This window comes from Aricia agestis, chromosome 5 (genome assembly GCF_905147365.1).
Source record: "Aricia agestis chromosome 5, ilAriAges1.1, whole genome shotgun sequence".
Taxonomy (NCBI): domain Eukaryota; kingdom Metazoa; phylum Arthropoda; class Insecta; order Lepidoptera; family Lycaenidae; genus Aricia; species Aricia agestis.
The window spans coordinates 14,894,726-14,916,425 of record NC_056410.1 but is presented as its reverse complement, the minus strand read 5'-3'; the positions used below and the strand labels follow the sequence as shown (position 1 = coordinate 14,916,425).

General features: G+C 36.4%; 1 protein-coding gene across 2 annotated transcripts; it reads right to left on the bottom strand.

Moving 5' to 3' along the window:
* Positions 1-1,701: 1,701 nt before the first annotated feature.
* On the bottom strand, positions 1,702-21,075 carry LOC121727267 (allantoicase-like). 2 transcript variants are annotated; one of them, XM_042114996.1, is made up of 9 exons: positions 20,960-21,071; positions 20,005-20,203; positions 19,586-19,666; positions 19,028-19,188; positions 18,200-18,356; positions 16,775-16,921; positions 15,051-15,229; positions 13,978-14,133; positions 1,702-1,713 (listed from the first exon to the last, which is right to left on the bottom strand). In XM_042114996.1, the coding sequence occupies exons 1-8, from the start codon at positions 21,014-21,016 to the stop codon at positions 14,002-14,004; spliced, it is 1,113 nt and encodes a 370-aa protein (XP_041970930.1). In that variant the 5' UTR covers positions 21,017-21,071; the 3' UTR covers positions 1,702-1,713; positions 13,978-14,001. The 2 variants fall into 2 exon arrangements, with proteins under 2 accessions (XP_041970930.1, XP_041970929.1); XM_042114995.1 differs by lacking the exon at positions 1,702-1,713 and having other exon boundaries at positions 13,623-14,133; positions 20,960-21,075.
* Between the last annotated feature and the right edge of the window lie 625 nt (positions 21,076-21,700).

Below are 21,700 nucleotides of genomic sequence, written 5' to 3'. Positions count from 1 at the left end.
GTAAAAAACTTTATACGTGGGAGAGACATGCTTCGGTGGACCGGCTCGACCGGAGAAATACCACATTCTCACAGAAAACCGGCGTGAAACAGCCCTTACGCTGTGTTTCGCCGAGTGAGTGAGTTTACCGGAGGCCCAATCCCCTACCCTATTCCCTTCCCTACCCTCTCCCCTATTCCCTTCCCTTCCCTTCTCTACTCTCCCCTATTCCCTTCCCTTTCCTTCCTTACCCTCCCCTATTACCCTGTTCCCTCTTAAAAGGCCGGCAACGCACTTGCAGCTCTTCTGATGCTGCGAGTGTCCATGGGCGACGGAAGTTGCTTTCCATCAGGTGACCCGTTTGCTTTTTTTTTTTTTATGGAATAAAACGAGCAAGTTCGCTCCCTTTATTTCATTAAAAAAAAAACTTGTATCTTACCTTAACTGCAGTATATAATGATATCTCAGCCAATCATTTCAACCTACAACAAGGTGAGCTACGGTAATAACGTAGCTTAAATAGCTTGTGATCCATCACAACGTGGCAAGCAACATATCAACGAACTAAGGCACGAACTGAAATAACGGACGAGATAAGAATAAAGTGGGATTTTCCCGCCAAATGCTAATTCCAGAAATCGACGGCGAAAAATTGTCAACACGAAACTTTGAGGGTTGAAATTAGCCACGAATACCTTTGGGTCGGGGATCTAGAGATAGTTTTGTCTGGGGCTGATTTTAAAGCGACGGAATTAGGTTTCAGCTTTGGTGGTACTTACTAAATGTACTCATAACATTACTGATGAGTGATGACTTCATAAGGGCGTTTGTGCACTACACGGAATTTTACCATCCGGCGCGGCGCGGCATCTCGATTTCCTACCTTATTTATATGGCAAACGTGAAAGTTATGAACGCCGGACGGTAAAATTCCGTGTAGTGCCCTTAGTATGATCTAATATGACGTATTGAAGATGAAATATTTGTTTGTTTCAAAATATAGCCTCTGAAACTGCTGGACCGCTTTCGATGCACACATGAACGATTCCTGCGAGATTTGTAAGCAATTTAATTTATAGTTATCGTTTATTTAGAACCAAATAATAGAATTAAATATAAAAAACTAATATTATGGCTTTAGAATTTAGATAGACACAAAAAAACTGGTAATTATAAAAATAATAATTTAAAACTTTTCCACGGTAGTCAAGTATAGAAATCATATTTTTGTTGGTTGGAAGAAAACAAAACCCAAATGAATAAAACATCAACACAGGGAATGCTTTCAGACATTTTAACTTGGGGGTCCGGACAAGTTTGTATGTTTTGCTTCTAACTTTTCTAATCCGTAAAATACCGCACCGTTACCGCAATACTCACAAATTGTCCGCTTGATGGTAAACATTTGTTCGCAAGTTTAAGCATTTTTTAGGCGAATAAAATAAAACCTGTTTATAATTTACAATGAAGATTTACTCTAGAGTTGTGTTTAGTTTAGTGTTTTGAAGTCGGCTTAATTCTACCATCAAGGTTTTACATAATTCTACAATACATCGAAAAAAAGAGATAACACAAATTTAACAAAGTGCATTACAAAATACGAATAGATACATAACGACGAAAGATTACGAACGTCAGACCCCTAATACGAGTTTTTAGTGAAAATGAGAGTTTACATCGAGGCTCGTTCGTCGAGCGCAATGGGGCGTACGACGGAAGCCAGATCATGGTGATCTCTGTAGACTGTTCTAGATTATTTTACCTCCAAGCGCCTATGAAAATAACCCTTATGGCGACAACATAAGAGTCCCGTAAAAGGTAAATTAACACAGGAAGGTGTATACGGATGAGGTCGATTCGGCGCCGTGCCAGCTCCACGCCTCTATTTATCTACGACTTGTATCCATCGGAGCCATGCAAGAAGCATATTTTTTATGCTAACGAATCTTGATTGGTATTTTCCGCATGATAAGCCGATGAAGATTTGGCTTTTGTAAAAAATAAAGACTATTTTGAAAGAGCTCATAATATTATCTCAAAAATTGTGCGCATTGTGCATTTTGAGCTCAAAAATTATGTCAATAAACAAAATAATTGTTTAGAATTTAGATCATAGGTAATTAGGTATGCATATCTTTCCTCGTACGCGGGTGCGGTGGCCCAGCAGCGTAGAGGAGGAAGGAGGCACCGGTGGGTATTGGTGGGTAAACCCGGGTATTCCTCCACACTGCAGCACCTGGGGAGTCCCACAATCCCGGCGGCCATTCCCCCGAGTTGCCGAGAATGCGTAATGCAATTCCGGCCGTTAAAAAAATACACATATCTCTACCGTATCATAACAGAATCGCAAAGTATTCCAAATATTTTCCAACACAATAGAAACTTAGTACCTACATAAAACAACTAATTTTATTAGAGATACGACAGTAACGAGGGGGAGAAAACATTTTAATTCGATAACTGGATTCGCGTGCGAGACGCTAATGCGACTACAACACCTTCGGTAATCCTGAAAAATCCTTTTATATTGTTTCACCCCGTGCCCAATCCGAGATCCTATCTGACAATGTTACTGAACCCAAATTTAATTTAACTTTTCATTTGCATTTTTTGACGCATATAAGAGTTCATTGACTATTAATGTTGATAATAATATGTTCCAGTACCATCAGAGAAAATAATTCATATAGGCAGGTAAACTATTTGTATAAGCAACTTACGTAAGTTTGCCTTCTGACTTTAGATCAGTTTCATAGATTAGGTATATAATATTATAATCAACTTAGCCCAATCCATACTTAATATTACTAGCTATAAAAGCTGAGCTTTGTGAGGGCTCGTGTCGTCACACCTTGACTGACTAATGATAACACATAAACATATAAATAAAAATTATTATGTTAAAGCACATATCAAAAGGCGTGATAGTTTTTCCGTAAAGTGTACCACAAAACGTAAAGGTTGTGGGATGTGGGATATACTAGTGCTCGCTTCGCTGGTCCTGATAAAAACTAAAGTGTGTCTGTCTGTCTGTTACCTCTTCACGCCCAAACCGCAGAACCGATTTTGCTGAGATTTAGTATGAAGTTACTTTGCAGGGCTCAAAGAAAGGAAAGGTATAAAAGGTAGGATACTTGTTATCTCGGAAAAATGTACAGTTCCCGCGCGACAAACTAATTTTGGCGCAAAATATTTTCGGGCGTCATCTTATTAAAACTACTTCTCAAATCAATAAACACGAATAAAATATTAGCGTTGTTAAGGTAGACAATTTCTTATTTAAAACGTAAAGGAACTATAGGTAAAGGTGATTATCTTAAATATAACCTCTTTGAAATGCAAATGACTTCGCCTATTACAGCTCAAAGCTTTTATAATTAAACTGTTACCTTTAGCTTAACCGGAAAAAACATTGCAGAGACCTTAAAATGTAAAGTCGCTACTTAGTCATCAAGCAACGTCTTTATTTAAAACAGACAAACAAACGTAATCATCAGTTTTCAGACGCTGATCTCAATATGATTTAAGTATACAAAATTAAAGATACACTTTAAACCTTAAGCAAATCATAAGGCATTGTCAAATGCGATTTTTTTTATGGGATATATTGCAATCACAGAAATAAATCAAGATAGAACGGCGATGCGCGTGCGTTGCTAAGGAATCGATCGTGCCAATTTTTGCTTTGAATTTAGTTAGAACAAATAACTTACCCGTGGAAATAAATACTTCCTTTTGACCGATTTACTTTTGTACTTCTGTTTTTACAATTAGGCACTGCACAATGAGGCATTTTTGCACAACCGCTCCGGTGTAATTAAGTCCAGACGTGCGCGCTGACTAAATGAACGTTCAAGAAATCTTGCTCACTTGTGCAAGATTGAAACACGCGTACTCCACCCGCTTAGCCGTCCTACAATCACAATCACAGAAATAAATCAAGATTGATTTATTTCTGTGATAACACACAACAAAGGTTGAAAAAAAACGCTTGGTTTTAAACTTAAAAAGTTATGAATTTGATACTCAATATTAAAACTCTTTCAGCGTCCTACGCTCTATCTCTAGGTCAAAAAAATCATCAAGTTTAAGCGCTTGCAAACATTTTTTAAATCTGAATTTTGTTTCGCTGAAAAAGTGTTTGCACTTCAGACACCACTTGACGTCAGGCTATCGGTCTCAATATCGCTTCAATAGATTGAATATTAATAAAATGGGGCCTTTGCTCTCAAAACTGAATAGAGAAGCAATCGGGGTATTTTTTGATCGCCAAACTTTAAAGTACTGATTACTTTTACTGCAGCATACTATGTTCAAAATCACCCTCTTTTTACGTCTAAAATTTAAAAAGTTTACTAGATAAATATCGCGATCAATATCGTGATATTTATCTAGTAAGTAAACACTTCTATTTATTGTGATAGAAAACTACGCGATACTGTTATGTTACAAACTTGATAGATATCGTGATACTGGATTACCATAAAAATTCCATACTTAAATAGCATTTGACTATATACTCGTTTATCATAATTTCCATTCGAAATATTGAAAATACATTATAAACGATCCGCCCTTAGAAATATTTATTTGAATTTAGCAGGTGCTATACAGTGCCGCTGTATAATTGCCCAGGAACATCCCCCGTCACACCCTTGTCAAATTGATGTCATTCGCTTTGGAATTTTCGCAGGAATTGGCTTTCTAATGTGATGGTGTATCAATAATACTAAAAGGTCTCATAAAAGCCCTTCCAGAAGGAGCGAAACACGCTCGAGTTGACAGACACCAGGAACATTCTTCAAATTATTTATTATTTTACATACTCGACGTATGTATGTAAATAATATACAATTTGGGTTTAATAAATTATGAGAGGGTTTTGCTCTATTATATTATACAGGAATATATAATACAGCGAATTATATTATATTCCTGTGCTACTATATTCCTGTGCTACTAATTACTGAGCTACTATTTGTACGTATTACGTAACTAGTTCCTAGTAAATAGTACATAATGTTGCTCTTCAAAATGCTGCTCGGTATAGCGTTCGATTTCCAAGAAAATATATTGTATTATTCTCACTCGGGTACTAATTGCAGCAAAAATCATAGAAAATATTAAGAAACTTTAGTATTTTTACAATTTTAATTTATTAATAATTTTATGTTTTTTATTATTCATAAAAAATTGGCCAAGTTCGAGTTAGACTCGCGCACGAAGGGTTACGTACCGTTATGGAGAAAAAATAGGCCAAAAATTGTGTTTTTTTTGTATGGGTTGCCCCCCTTAATTATTTATTTTATTTAAATATTATTATTAATTACTAAAGTACACATATATTAAGGCTTTTTTGAAAATTTCAAGTGCCTACCTCTTATCATTATTGATTACGAGAAAAATAGGCCAAAAAAAACACGTTTGTTGTATGGGAGCCCCCCTTAAATATTAATATTATTTTGTTTTTAGTATTTGTTGTTATAGCGGCAACAGATATATACACAATCTGTGAAAATTTTAGAAGTCTAGCTATAGCGGTTCTTGAGATACAGCCTGGCGACAAACAGACAGACGGACAGATAACGAAGTCTTAGTAATTATAGGGTCCCGTTTTTACCCTTTAGGGAACCCTAAAAACAATGTAAAAAAAAGTTCAAAACACCGCTAAAGAAGTTTCCACGCCAAACAAAAACTGAAATGACAATTTATTTACACCAGTCCAAATACCAGTTTTCTTTAAAGTGGATAGAATAATTATACTGAGTGATAGTGGGTACACACGTATTTGATTGTCACAAATTCCACATTACAAACTTAGGTAAAGGGTTTGTATGAACAAACAGGGAGTGTTTGCTCCATTCAAAACTTAATTCAATCCCACTGTTTGCGACCTCTGTTTTATAAATACACTGTGTCAACACTAATCAGCTAAATATTTGTTTCGTGCGGATGATAATATTATTTTGCTAGGTCTCCCGTTGGGCCGTGTACGCTGACGTAATTTCGTTCTAATTGACTGCGTTTCTACAACGCAAATAGAATTCTGCTAAAGTGGCTACTTCAAATTTGTATTTTAACAGAATTTTTTTTTTTATTTTGTTATACTTAATGCAATTAATTATTATAAATCATGATAACATTATGTATGTATGTTTCAGAAGGCTGTTGCTAGAGTTGTGGTTTAGTATATTATGTATAATGAAATAATTTTAATTATAATTGTATTAATTTCTCTATATCTTATAGAATCTGAATTTGAAAAGAATATCCTAATAAATAAAACAATAATTAGCAATGATTTACTTAAGATAAAAAAAATCTATACATATTATAAAATAAAGTCGCTTTTTTCCCTTATGTCCCTTTGTTCCCTTTAAAACTACTCAACGGATTTTGATGATTCTATCAGTGTTAGATAGCCCATTTATCGAAGAAGGCTATAGGCTATATTTTATCACGTTAAAACTAATAGGAGCGAAGAACTAGAGGAAAATGTGAAAAAAACGGGGAAAATTATTTGAAAGGGCTAAATTGAACGCGCTAATCTCAGGAACCGATTTGAAAAATTATTTCAGTATTAGATAGCCCATTTGTTGAGGAAGGCTATAGGCTATATTTTATCACGCTAAGACTAATAGGAGAATGTGGAAAAAAACTGGGGAAATTATTTGAAAGGGCTTATAATGCGAACTACTGGAACAATTTTTATGTTATTAGGCACAGATAAGAAGTAGACCACGTCAAAGATCATTTTTTCAGTGGCTATATATTTTATACCCGTGCGACGCCAGGGCGGGTCGCTAGTAAAACATAAATAAATTTAGAGTATTTAGACAATCTCCTTAATGACTAGGTCCTCGAACATGAAACTTGAATATTTACTCTGCTCCATCTCTGCGCAGGAATGCAACGGTCTAGCGTCTGCATAGGAGCGAGGCCACAAGTTAGTTCCATTGCGTTCCTTACATTTTACTTACATAATGAAAGTCGTTACATAAAAAAAGTCGTCGAAAGCGATCTTTTAACGGAAAGTAGATTGGGATAAAGAAGAAGGTCGAATAGCATAGTCGTCCTGTATCTGTATTGCTATACGGTGGTAGGCACCGTAACTTCTTCGTTCTTTCTACGACTTTCAAAAAGTGTATCTTGATACCCATTTTGAATAAAAAGAAATTTTATTTATTTTATTTATTTATTTAATTGCGTATTAGTTCCGACAGATATGTTAGATACGATGCATTACTGCGTTACGCCGCATCACACGAATCAAGTGTGGCCTCGTTCTTAGGGTCAATTCAGACCGCAACGCGACGAGGCGAGGCGCGGCGCGGCATAAATTTGGATTTGACAGATTTCAATTCCGTGAGACGTCTTGCGAATCTGTCAAATCCATTTAAATTTAGAAATGCATCTACGCGTCGCGTTGCGGTCTGAACCAACCCTTAGGTCCTTGCCGCAGCGCCATGGCTCAATGTAGCCTCGCTCTAACTTCGTTGAAGGCTAGGTATACACATAGGCCGAGAGGGTGCTACAGAATTCATTTGCATTTTAAATTATGGAAAATAACCAATGTGCAGTTTTCTAGTGCACTCGATTTTCGAGATTTTGTGTTCACTTGTAACTAACGAGGTGAATTTTAATATTAGCAAAAAAATGTAATGAAATACAAGACTTGAAAAAATTTTTAGAAGGGTAAGGACAGGAAAAAATATTTTTTGTCAATTTAATTTATTTTCATCTTCTAGTAACACTGATTGGCACTATAATACACGCAATAAAAAGTGTAAATAAAATAAAAGGAAGTAATATGAGGCCACCTTTTCTCGTGCTCTCGTAGACAAATAATGTTATAGTAGCATAAAAGTTCACGACCTTTTTCCTACGCAATTTTCTGTTCTGTATTTTATAACTTTTTTGTTGTTACGCTTATAGAGGTTTGTAGATGATGAGAGATGTTATCGTTGTTTCATATTATAATAACGTTTTAGACGTTAATCCTTTCTACGATTTCCTGAAAATTTGTGAAAGAAGCCTCGTTGAGTGTTTAAACTTGATTGCTACTGAAATGTTTGACCCGATTTTTGGATTGTTTAATCCAGAAGTACCATCAGAAGTGAAACAGAAGACCGGGCAAGTGTTTATACAACGTGGTAGAAATATAATATTATGGGTTGGGTATATTATTTGCTCTTCTAGAGCTCGCCTATATTCTTCCTCCGTCTTACGAACTTCCGAGTAGGTAACGTGTAAGAGTTTAACATATTATATCATCATCATCATCAGCTTATTGCCGTCCACTGTTGAACGTAGACCTCCCCCAATGAGCACCAATTAACGTATTTATTATTACTATATAATAATAATCAACTGAAATGCACAACACCGCTAAGAAGTTTTAACTTCACGTATCATGTAAAAAAAAAACAATACTATACTCGGCGAAAAATTTCGGTGCCGGTCATTGACTCCCTGTCAAAAACTTGTCGTTTTCTATATATACCGCGATTAGACAGTGAAGTGTCGGATGTTGTCAATCGCGACAAGTTTTTGACAGGGAGTCAATGACCGCTACCGCCGAGTACAGTATAGGCCTTTGCATCCGTTTTGGATCATTTGTACACTATTTTCAGAGCGAAGTAACCACTTCTCAAATATTGCAGTGCCTGAGACAACATTTAAATGCCCTAACCCATACGACTTTCTCGCGACATAGTCGGCCTAGTCCAGAGGAAAGAACTAGTCAATACGTCTGGGACCTACTATTTACGGGTTTGCTCACTATCTTTTCCTTCACCGTATGAGTATCCATATTATGTACCTACTTGAGATCAGAAAATATATCATTAGTAGACGCCTCCACCCGGGATCAAACCTGCACCCACAAGTGCGAACCAAAGGTCTACCCATTAGGCCACGGACACTATGTCATGCTAAAGAAGTATGTTAATAGTCTCTAACTTCTGTTGGACTCTGTCCCATCCGCGTCTAGAGGTTATTTCTTATCGATGCGACATTGTCACAATATGGCGGCACGGGAGACACAATTATTAGTGAGATCATTACTGATAAACTACATAATTATTATGTTATTGTTACATTCCGGAATGAAGCCAAAAATTTTAGAATGAATTTAAAATGTTAGAGAATAAAATAACATTTTTTAATGTTATTTTGTTCTCTAACATTTGAAAATAACATTAAAATAAAACTTAGTTAATATTTGATATTAATAATATTTTTTTCTTTCTTTTAACATCGAGGTATAACTACAATCTGGAGCTAAGGAAATAACAATAGCATTTAAAAGCTTTCCGAAATAAAATAATAATATTATGCCTTCAAAAATTTCGTGACTACTCAAACACCGAAACAACCGGAAAAAGTGGCTTGGCGTGACATTTCATGTTGACGGTGGTTACTTTAAGTATTTACAATAACGGTTACTTATAATAATTAGCAGTTTTTTCCTGAGACCTACATACGTTTGAAAACAGTATTAATCAGAGTAATAATGCGCCGCGTATAACTTTAAAATTCTCGGTAAAAATTGAAAAAAAAAAGGCTCACTGATTGATTTTTAGATCTCTTTGGTGGAGCAAGTAGTGAGGCGGTTAGTGTGTACATTGAGACAAGCTATTCGTAGATCAGGTATACCGTATAAGAAAGGTTGTTATTTTTTGGTAGCGATCAGACAGTTGCAGTAATAGTTAGGTACCATAGAAGAAATTTATTCATAGCCAGTTGACAGACCGACGAATGTTAGCTGCGATTTGTCGGATGGGTTTGACATAACGTGACCGAATTACGTACCGGATCTCGTCTATGAATCAACTTCTCTGATAGTACATTAAACAGCTATGTTATTGGTAGAAATTGTACTCTTACGCCGATCACCTCCATGTTTGCCGAAAAATCTTCAAGTTTGGTGCAGTTTAATGGCTTAATTTGGTACACCTTTAATGAAACCTTTATGACAACAGCATAAAGAGCATTAACTATTACTCCTCTATTCCACGGACGCTGCGAACTGCGAAACCAATGCGAAACAGGAATAGAGCGAGATGCAATATAACGCATTGTCGTGTGGCGGATGAGACAGTAAATCGGTACGCCGCTATTTCGCAGTTCGCAGTGTCAGTGGACTAGAGGCGTAAGAGGTGAAATAATTCTGAACGAACTATACTTGCGTTATTGCGTAACAGAAACGTGCCAAAGACATGATTCAAATCTTGAGCCGTCTGAATGCCGACCCTTATAACCCGTGACACTTTTATCTACAGTTCTCATTAATAAACTGGTTAAAACCGAGTCGTTTTAGTTATACAAGTTAACTTATCTTTAATAATATTTAGTCTTCTGGAATAATTTGAAGTAATGTAGACTATCTAATATTGACATTGGGTCTATTAAAGTATTGTTGCTTCTTTGCCCACAGAAAATATTATTATGGTGTACATTGCGTAAATAATTGAATTAAAAAAATTGCGTCAGTCAGCGAAGTCATCATTCATTCGTTGTCTGATTGCGATTATCACAAGTTTTTAATAAGTATGGGATTAGACGACGTGATGTACATACACTGCCTATACTAGTATCCTTTTTTTTTTAAAGAAGGCAGGTCGCTGTAGCCCTGATGTCACTGCGACCCATGAGGATATATTGTGACTCCTTCGCACTAGAGTATCATCCCCAACCCAATACTACTCATAAATTGAACGATATGGTTGGGGTTGGTGCCACGAATTTCCTCTGTGGACGAGTATTCGTGGCGACCGAGGTGCCTGTTCCTGCTCTGTAGTAGAGCAGGGCAGTCGAGGAGAAGGTGAATAGGTATTTCACTCTACTCCTCACAGAATCTGCAAGTCGTTATGCTACAAATACCCATTCTGTTTAGGTGTTTGTTGAGCTTGCAGTGCCCAGTTAGGCTTCTGGTAAGGATTCTTAATTGGTTCCTACGAGTACCCAAGGTGAGCACTAATTCTGATTGTTTCTTGTTGAAGTCAGGAATTAGTGCCTTGGAGTGTTCAAGGCCAGGAATCTCAGCCCATTGCTTCCTGCATAGTCTGTGCTTGTGCTTGCTTGAGCACTTGCTTTGTGGTACTGGGCCGGAGTTATACCACAGACTGATTCTGGACCATATATGAGACTGTCGGCCCCAAGCCTAGCCAGTTCGTCAGCGGTTTCATTGCCGGGGACGTTACTGTGGCCCGGGACTGTAGTAGGAAAGAACAACAATATCCGCCTAGTATGACTAGGCGGATGTTGTTGTTCCTTCCTACTACTAGTATACACTATTGCTATTGTTTGTTTAAACAAAAACATTTTTGAATTTGAGTTCAAAACAATATCTTTCAACGCCGTCAATGCAAACTAATAATCTTAAAAAAATGTGAAATGTGTGTCACGTAAAGAGAATCAATGATTTACCTTTTCAACGATAAATCCATGGAGCCTGAGTAGAAAATATACACTGGCTGTAGAGCGCTCTAGAAATGTTATATCTTTAAACGAGCAATTCTTGTATATATTAAATAAAAAACACTATTATAATAATTATCGTTATTATAATTAAGATTATGATTTGAGAAATGAGGCTAGTCAATGTTTTTTGACTGGCCTCGTAGTCTGAATCATAGCACTATAGCCAATTCAATCGCCCCATGGGCCATGAGATATCGAAGGAGTTCAGGCTATTGCAACACCAATATGTGCCTGTGATCATTCGTTACACGCTGGTGTGTTTCAATCTCCGTCGAAGTGCGGTCAAGGCAGAATTAGTCCGGGGTAATTCGACACAAGTCTCACGTGAGGTTTGTACAGTAACGTGTATGTACTCACTTACGTTATTTGGTCGGGCAACGCCAAGACAATGTTTGTTGTGATCTGTTAGCTGTTTATCATAATCCGAACAAATTATGTAGGTCTTTAATTTTTGTGATAAATAATTTGCACAATAAACGAAAGAATATCATAGCGGCTCTCGCTCCTTTAGACACCTATCACTACCAGTATCTTCACAAACTTTTCTAAACTTCTTATATTCCACAATGCCATCAGAAGACTAAGACATACCAAATAACAGAAAAGTTTGGAGCGGAAATTAAAGCAACACTGTAACTTCTCGAGTACGAAAAACCCACACTGAAAAAGGGTTGCCAATATGGAAAATATAAGGCATTTATGGCTATTTATTTTGCCTTAAATAAATGTCGTGTATTGAACAACGGATATTGAACGGGAAATTACTGCTGCAATTCGCTCGAAGATTCCTACATAATACACAATGGAAATGATTATTTAAAAGGTATTATTGTGTTTTATGAATGTTAAACGAAACGGCAAAAGAATGTTCTGCGGAGACTAGATTCATCTCTTTGAAATGCTTTATGAAAACATGTTTGAGACGCTTTCAATATGCTAATACTGTGTTTGATATTATAACTATTAAACAAAGTACAAAATTGATGAATAAATAATTGATAATATCTTACATATTTCAAATACAGTGTCAGAAGAGTTTTAAAGACGTTACACTCTGCTCCTTAACGGGTCGAACAACACGACTTGTTTCTTTAATTAAGAGGAGTCCACACCCGCCGTTTTTCCATATAAAGGTTGTCCCGTGTTTCCTCCCTGGATAATGCCGGTAGAGTTCTGATTTTTTTCCTGAATATCTATGGCCACTATTAGCATGCCCCTATGTTTTCTTTTTTTTCATAACCAGAAAACAAAACTGGCTAAAATATACAAAAAACATAGGAACACAGCTCAAGCCTTGCTTTAATTCTTAATGAAAAAAGTACTTAAATCGGTTAAGTTTTGGAGAAGGAATCAGCGGACAACAAATCGAAGATTTTCTGTTCTTTTATTATAACTTTTGTCGTGTTGTCTCTATCGCGCTCTGCGGTGGGAGACTTGAGATTGGTGAGACAGCAATACATTTTCAAATACCTATTTTCAATTTCTCTCGCCCCTGGTGTATCCTCTTAAATGAAACAAAGCCACATATTTTGTTTATAGGTACTTTATTTATTAGAATAATATAGTATACTAATAATACTTGGTAATCACAATATAAATATTTGTACTGTAAAAAGCATATTTTGCTTATTTGTTTGGCAACTATTCCTAAACAACACAAACTAAACAGTAACAGTGAATTATCCATTTCCAATTTAAACAAGACAAAAACAGTTTATTTTATTCTGAAACTATTAAAAACATCAATTATCTTCATAGCTCTTATAGAAGTACTTACTTCTATTAAAGTACATTTAAGTATAAGGTACTGTTGCCGACAATATTTTGTTGTCCATATTAATTTACGATTTTATTCTACTCATATTATGGTAATAATAAGAGACACAATTTCTACACCGAGTTTGTAAGCGACTTGACATTTTAAATTAAAACATATTTTGTTTAAATTTAAAAAATAAATTCAAACACCTACATACTAATGCGACCAGCGCAACAATAATATTCTTCTAAACTTAAAAATTAAATTAAAGCTAATATATATTTTTTATTGAATCTAAATATGATAATAACTATCATGTAGTGTAAAAACTAAGGAATCAAAATTTTCGACACAGTAAAAATGCAATCGTAACATAATATGAATATCTAAGATTTTTTACTTACTTATTTCCTTTGACAGAATCAATTAATTCCTTAGTTTTCTTTACCTTACCTACACCTGAGGAGTTCTCCTTAAATATCATCTCAAATCCACCATAAATATACCAAACAATTAAAAACTAAAAGGACGAAATTAAAAATACGACGTTGTTATACTGTAGCCATTTTCATCGCGGACCATGACCAGATTAGACAGAACTAACGACAATCAAACGGACAAATATACGCGAGTGTCACTTTCAACATGTTTCACAATGCTGGTATTGCGCCGATATGACATATTACGTCAAACGTATCGAGATCTCTTTACTTCTGAGTCGACCTACTCGTTAGTTCTGTTTACCCTGCCATGACGACCATGCAACCATGATCACGTGATTACATGATCATCTGCTCCGCATGGCCGAAGACCCTCAGCCTGCTGATGCCGCCGTCGGGAGCGATGGTCACACGCAGGTGGGACACCACGTCAGAGTTGCATTCGAAGATGTGTTCTTTGTTTGGTCCGAGCTGTAACAAACACGACATTATTTTCAACCGACGAATCAAAACAAAGCAGGTTTTATGTTTGGCTATGGATTTTTTTTCCTGATAATGAGCATTTTTTTTTATCTAAGCTATCGTGAGATTTTCTAATAACAACTAAAGTGAACGAAAATTATAATTTTTCACCGAAAAGATTTTCTTCTCTAGAAAAATATTCGATAAAACAAGAAAACTTAAATTGATATGAGACAATTGTTTACTTTTCTATTTTTACTGGGAGGGTGAAATGTTTTTTATGAATATTTAAGGGTACACGTGTAGTTTCACAAAAATGTGACCTCGAACCTTCCACGCAAGCCATCGTTTATATTAATCACGCCGGCTTACGATCAAGATATATCTTGCGGTATATTTATGGAGGTCTACATATTAAATCATGATAGCTTAGATGTATGACTCAAAACATAATGTATGATCAATGCCCTTTTAATATCACGTAATAATTCAATGTGATGAAGGTTCAAACTGAAAGGAATGGACGTAATTTTATTTAATTTATACGTAGAGAATTTATCCATAAAAAACTTTGCTATTGTTTGCTACAAACAAGTAAGCTTATGATAGTTTTATGCTCAAGTAGTATAAGCTTTACGGTTGCATCCTGAATCTGAATCCTGAATTTTATTACGCAGTATGAATGTAAAAGTACAATAGAACGCATTAAATTGAATGCAAACCAGTTCTATGGGATAACGTCTGTCCTAGATTTTACAAATTATTATCTTTTTGTTGTCAATTATCTTTAGTCATTTTGGAAATTATTTACACTAAAAGTGTAAATAATTTCCATTTTTCCGTCCGGTTAGATAGGGTTAGATATATTTTTCTTTTCTAACAACAAATAACTATGAAAAGTACTGAAATAACAAAATAATAATTACCTTGGATGTTTTCAGGATGTTGTACCAGACGGCTTTTTTGGTGTCGAATCGATTCTTATCGCTGAAGCACCCTTCAATTTTGATGGAATCTGGATAGTTTCCTTTGAAATGTGTCGTGTCGACTACTATCCTCGTAGCTCTCCCACAGAAACCTAATTCAAACACTGCCCATTCGTCGCCTGTAACAACATACATAATATTGTTATACATGGCGACATTAATTATTGGAACGGAGTTCCTAATCGTGCGTTGCGAAAGGGGGCTAGAATGAAAAAGTTGTAACGACACTTTTTTATTTGTACCTGCATGGTAGGGGCAGAGGACGTTAAAAGTATTCCTGGGCATCAACTAGATGGCATTTTTGAGAATAAACAGCGACATCTACGTCGGACGTCGGACGTTTATAACTTCGTTCCATCCGGGTGTCCCTTGACATCTCTCAAGTTTTTTTTTTAAATAATAAATAAACTAATCTTTATTTTCACTTGAAATTTTCTACACACTGATCTTACACAATCATTGATCTACACTAGGATTCCCTGTGTCGTGGAGACCTGCAGTCTCTTCCATCATGCACATTAACACTAGAAACAATAATATATTATATTATGTTCTTGATCATGGAGATTAATGTTGTAATTAAAGAGCTTTAATATGGCTCTAGGTTTCTATATCTACAATTTCTGATACAACCCGAAATCTTAAACGCTTTATGCGGTAAAAGCATAAACCAGCTTTATAAATAAAAAATCAAGTTTGAAACTCAATGAAAGTTAATTAAAATTTAATCCGCGTAAGTACTAGAATAGGGTTCTTGTTAAATGGAGTCAGTTATTACCCAATAATAGCTATCAAGATATGAGATTTGGTCCTAAATTGTCGCAGACGTTAGAGCCATCAGCCTAAGCTAGTCAAGATGCGGAGTCAGCAGAGGCAAATCGAATAAGCCTTGTGAGATGTCTGTCTCAAGTGAATACGTGACTCCGTACTCGGTCTACTGCCAAAATGTTCTAGAGGGAGTGTCTCCCAATCTTTTTCAGCCTGCAGCACCGTTGCACGTCACAATATTTTGTCACGGCGCGGCGCCCGACTCTACCTTTTTTTAGCTATTAAAAAAATATACTTATATAAACACCTTTAATGATAATAGTTAGGTTAAGCAAAAGCAGGTATATAGAAATTAACAAAATATATTTAATCATCTGCATGCTTTGCATAATTAATATTATAATTTTATTTTATTATATTTATGGTTATAGATAATGATGGAGGACCGACTTACGGCGCGCGGCCTTTCCACGGCGCACCAGGGCGCCGCGCCGCGGTGCACAGTTTGGGAGCCCCTGTTCTAGAGGGAGTGTTTTTACTGTCCCAAATAGAATTGGAGGATAGTTGATTTTGATTAAACGGTGATTGCGGTAACAGTTCTTAAATATTATGTGGGTAATATATTTTGACAATAAAAAAAAACGTGAAAGTTGACGATAAAATTAATTAATGATATAATAATTATTAAAAATGATTTCAGTAACGATCATTTTGAACATCTCGCTAAATTGAGAACGGATTTAGGTAATTTTGGCCCGAAAAAGATATTTTGGTCAAGTGCTAATACGTTCATGGTATTACAGAATTATTGGGAGAGCGAGGTTTTTATCTTTACTTCATTACAAAAATATGCTACAGTATTTTATGTCAACAAAATACTGGATAAAATAAATTACCGGTAACTTTGAGGGTTCCATCTTCGGTAAATTCCAACACACGCGGACGGTCCAATCTTCTCGCTGTCTCCCATCCGTCATACATTCCCTCCGACTTCGCCGGCTTTATTATGTTTCTTGGGTGGCCGTAGTGAGCGTTCGAGTATTCTAGAACAAAAGAATTTGGTTAAAAACTTTTATACAAGAAAAAGTTACGCCATTGTTGTCAAAATGATCTTAAACATTACCATAGTATTTTTCGAAACGCAGCGACCTATACCTATTAAAATATACATCAATCAAAATTAACTAAATCCAAACAAAGTTTAAGATTAAAGTATCATGCAAATATTATTATGCTTATGACTGTTAAAAAGTCTGTACCTTTATGTCTCTTTAGATGAAGTCATACAAAGGTGAATAAAATACAAACTTTTGTAAAGAAAAAACAACGTCTCTACTCTCTAGTCACTTTAACTCCGGCAGTCATAATTACTATAGCGGTGGACACTACAAAGAAAATTATTCTCGAAAATTCCAGTAAATCTAGAGCTAGTTCGTTTAAGCAACGAATTCGTAGGTCCGAATGCATAATACTATCGTGACAAAGAGGGGCCTTAACGTGTTCCAGCGTGCAAAATTGCAGCAATTCATTCGCATCGCCTTGAGATGGAAGCCCGGAATGTGATACCATTAACTTGTGTATCTTTGTCCAAAAGGCGAAGCCAACTTTAATGAGGATTAATTTAATCTCGTTTTGGTTACATCTATGTCATATTTTTGACAAGCAATTTATAATAATTGTTGTAACATGTTATAAAATTTAAACCAGAGTGTTTTATTTAATTTTCATAGCATGTAACAAGGGCCATTCTCTGTCATTTTGAATTAATAGAGTCCTTTTGTAATTTTAAATGAACTTTCAATTACTAAAAACTTCAATAATATTTTCCTTTCATCTTTTATTTTTCGTTCTGAGTTTACGAAGTTTTGCTCTAAATTCATTCAGATGTAACGAAATTCATACGACTTGAAAAGTGCCGAGGAACAACTCATTTCCCTCGTCAGTTCCCTTCAAGTTGAGAAACAACGCATCAATCTTCTATACAATGTCACTGGAAACAAGTCGTTCTCGAGAGAGTATTTGTCTACTGAATTCAAGTTATTCTTAAGTATTATGATCATTATTTATTGAGTTATATGCCCTACATAAATTGCTAATTAAACTTAGGCGCTACTGCACTGGACATGTCTTTTCGTGGTCACAACAAAAACACAGATTACTAAATAGTTACAATGTAAACAAAAACATATGCAGTAAGTTTTCTGAAAAAATAGTATTATCTCTGTGTTGAGTCCCAAAGTTTTTTTCTTGAAATATCACGGCTAAGCTTCACTACTGTAAGTGCTTATATTGTGTCGTAGTCTAGAACAAAAGACGCTTACCAATACACGTAGCGCCGCTCAGCAAAGACACAAGATCAACCAGCTGATCACACGTTGGAGGTTCGGGTTTGGCTTCACCGTACACCCTCAGCCTAGCAATGCCTCCGTCAGGGTAGATGTTCACCCTTAAGTGGGTAAACGCTTCATCACTTAGTACCTGGAACAAAATTATTAAGTAAAGAATAAACGTTTTTATATGCTAATGTCTTACATGATACATATTGTACAAACGAAGTTGCTAGACTACAACCGAAACATTAGAAAATTCCCTCCACAGATCGGTTTAAAATATCCAGGAAACCAATTTTCATATCTTGGATCTCGATTCGATTTTCAAACTTTGAAAGAAAAACGTATTTATTGGCGATGTGCACTTTTTTGGAATGGGTAAACATGGACGGAGAAAGAGTAGTAGCCAGTGGGCATGGCGTAGAGCAAGTAATATTCCTCTCGGTTTTTACCACGCGGTAGCAATGTTTGCTTCTGCTGTTTCTCTCGGAGTACAAGACATTGTTACTTTCAGGGAGAAGAGGTCTGCATGGCCGCGCCATGCCGACTGTATGTGCGCCGCAGACTCGATCACACAAAAAGTGTGCCGTCTGCGATATCCCTCAATAAAATAAAAATGGACCACTTCAATTCATACTTACTAATATTAACAACAAACAAACCGCTGGACCGCTTTTGATGAAATTTGGTATAGAAATACATTGAGTTCCCGGAAAGGACATAGGATACTTTTTATCCCGGAAAATTGTACGCGCGATAGCCGAATTTTGACGCAGCGGAACGACGCGTCATCTAGTTGATCATAAAGCTACCAATTACCTTCTGATAGTTCATTCGTGTTTCCTCATAGCCGGGCTGCAGCGTCGTAACGGGCACGACCTCCTCCCATCTGTCAGAGTTAAGCCGCCCCACTCGTTCCAAGTCACATTCACTGCACGCTGACCCCATTCGGGACTCCCTCCCTGGCAGTAATGCTTCTTCTGCAACGCAAATAATTAGTGAAATATCACTTTGTACAGTATGTGCATAGAGTGTAGCGTAGGTGCGAAAGTTGGGAAGGAATTTTAATTATAAATTCGGGAATAAAGTTGTGTTCTAACGAATTTTGTATGGAAATAATAGTGGCAGGATTATCGGTGACAAAGGAATGGGAGACTCAAGACTGGCGTTAATTCAAAAGGCAAAAGAACGTAAGCCCCTGCAGACATAATAAATGCAATAGGAGATCACTCTTATAGGACCGTACATTTAATACAAAACTTAGTTTAGTACTATGCACAGTGGTCTAGTAGTTTCGAAGCATATTCAATGAAAACATACAAGCAACTGTTTTTATGATATTTGTGTAGATGCATGCAATACAATAAAAATGTTTACCTTCAGGAGTCAAACAAGCGGCCTGGATCGAATATTTGGGAGCATAGTTCCCTGTGAAAAATGCCGTATCCACTAGCAGGCCTGCAAACAAAATATCAAACTAAAACTTCTGTTTGCAAACTGTAACATTTTTACCAAACGAACTTTTTTCAGTTATGAGACAGCTCCCAGTCGAGATACGAGTATTAATATGTTATGTCATCTCTGCAGAACTTAGACAAATTTTCAAAATATGCAATTGCAATGCATATTTTATACAACTACAACTAGACAAATATATATTCACAAAGCATAAGCTGTTATGATCGCAACGCACAACCGCAAAAGTTTGAAAACGATAAACTACAAAAAAATCGTTTTCCACTTGAACTCTTTAGCATCCGTGAAAATTGCACCCTACGTTATCCATTGCTGCTTACCTTTGATAACGCATTTAGTAGCCAACTTGAGTATGCACCAGTCGTGGCCGGCGATTCTCTTCCGCCTCGTTTCCCAGCCGTCCATCCACTTGCCGAACTCCGTGTACTTATCGGCCACGAACACGGGGTCACTGTCCGATATCATGTTTTCGCATGTCGCAAAGAAGTCGTCGGTTGCAAAGGCGACTTTGCCGCCGGCCTGAAACAAAATGTATGTTTGAAATATTTTGTATGTAGAAAAGTTGTGACGATTTTACGAATGGATAACTATTGTAAGTAAAAAACATATTTAACTAATCAACCAAAGAGAATATTAAAATCAATAGGTACGTTTTAAAACTTAATGAATATTAGGTTAAAGAGTAAACAGTAAATTATTTGTAAATCTGCTGTGGTCACATAGTGTTATTAGCTTTTTATCATGTTTCCATTTTAGTGACGATTAAATTGTAAAAGACGCGAATCATAATCAACATTGACAAAGGCAAGTTTTTCTTCTAGGCCTAGTCTATACAACGTTCACCGTTACGATTTAATATACTAGTCAATTAAAAATGCCAGAGAAACTATATTTATTGGATGAATAACCAAAATTTACAAATTACACGTGGGAGAGCCATGCTTCGGCACGAATGGGCCGGCTCGACCGGAGAAATACCACGTTCTCATAGAAAACCGGCGTGAAACAGCACTTGCACTGTGTTTCGCCGAGTGAGTGAGTTTACCGGAGGCCCAATTCCCTTCCCTACCCTCCCCTATTTCCTTCCCTTCCCTACCCTCCCCTATTCCCTCTTAAAAAGCCGGCAACGCACCTGCAGCTCTTTTGATGCTGCGAATGTCCATGGGCGACGGAAGTTGCTTTCCATCAGGTGACCCGTTTGCTCGTTTGCCCCCTTATTACATAAAAAAAAATTATTTCCTTCCCCATTTTAGTAAAGAATCAGTAAAAACTTACACCGGCACTCGCGAAATCGCTGAGCTCCGCAAACGCAGGAACAACTTTCTCAATCATATTGAACTTCTTATAGTAGTACTGAGATAAACGATGAGTCGAACTGATCACGGCTGTGAACTGTCAACCCCTTATATACACTCACAGCTGTCGATACTGTTTATATACAAACCTTATCAATTGCAACACTGTGATTCAAACTAAATGTTTGTACAGTCGTCTAAGAAAATTTGAATACACTAATAGACCTAGAGCCAGTGACAGATTTTCATGACCAAGTCTCTCCCAACCGAAACTTCGTAAAATACTATGAATACTCGCGACCGTCAGCTGCGACTCCGTGGGTGGGGTGAGCAGTGACATCCTCCCAAAGATGAAGAAAAAAATTTTTTTTCAGTCATTTCCTCTCATTTGAAAATTTATCAGAGTATTGTAAAAATACTCTAGTAAACAATAAAAAAATTAGCTAGCTGTAAGTCAGTGGAAAAGTCGTCAGCTGATAAGTTTTAGTAGGTATAGATGCTGTTGCGTTACACCTTTCAAGGTACCAGCTGACAAACTTTCCACTGAGGTACAGCAAGCTGATATTAATTTTCATTCATAGTAGCATATGTTCGATCACCAGGTAAATTTTTAGCTGAGAGGATATCATTGAAAATATTATATTTTTTTCATGTTCAAGGAGCCAGCTGACGTATAATCCACCGTGTTATGGTCAGCTGACTGTGTTTTTCTTTCAAAATA

Excerpts from the sequence above, each read along its gene's own strand:
- LOC121727267 (XM_042114995.1), bottom strand. The coding sequence starts at position 21,016 with ATGATTGAGAAAGTTGTTCCTGCGTTTGCGGAGCTCAGCGATTTCGCG. Across the intron at positions 19,667-20,004 it reads TACTAAATGCGTTATCAAAG|GCCTGCTAGTGGATACGGCA; the intron begins GTAAGCAGCAAT and ends TTTTGTTTGCAG. Across the intron at positions 14,134-15,050 it reads ACATCCTGAAAACATCCAAG|CTCGGACCAAACAAAGAACA; the intron begins GTAATTATTATT and ends TGTTTGTTACAG.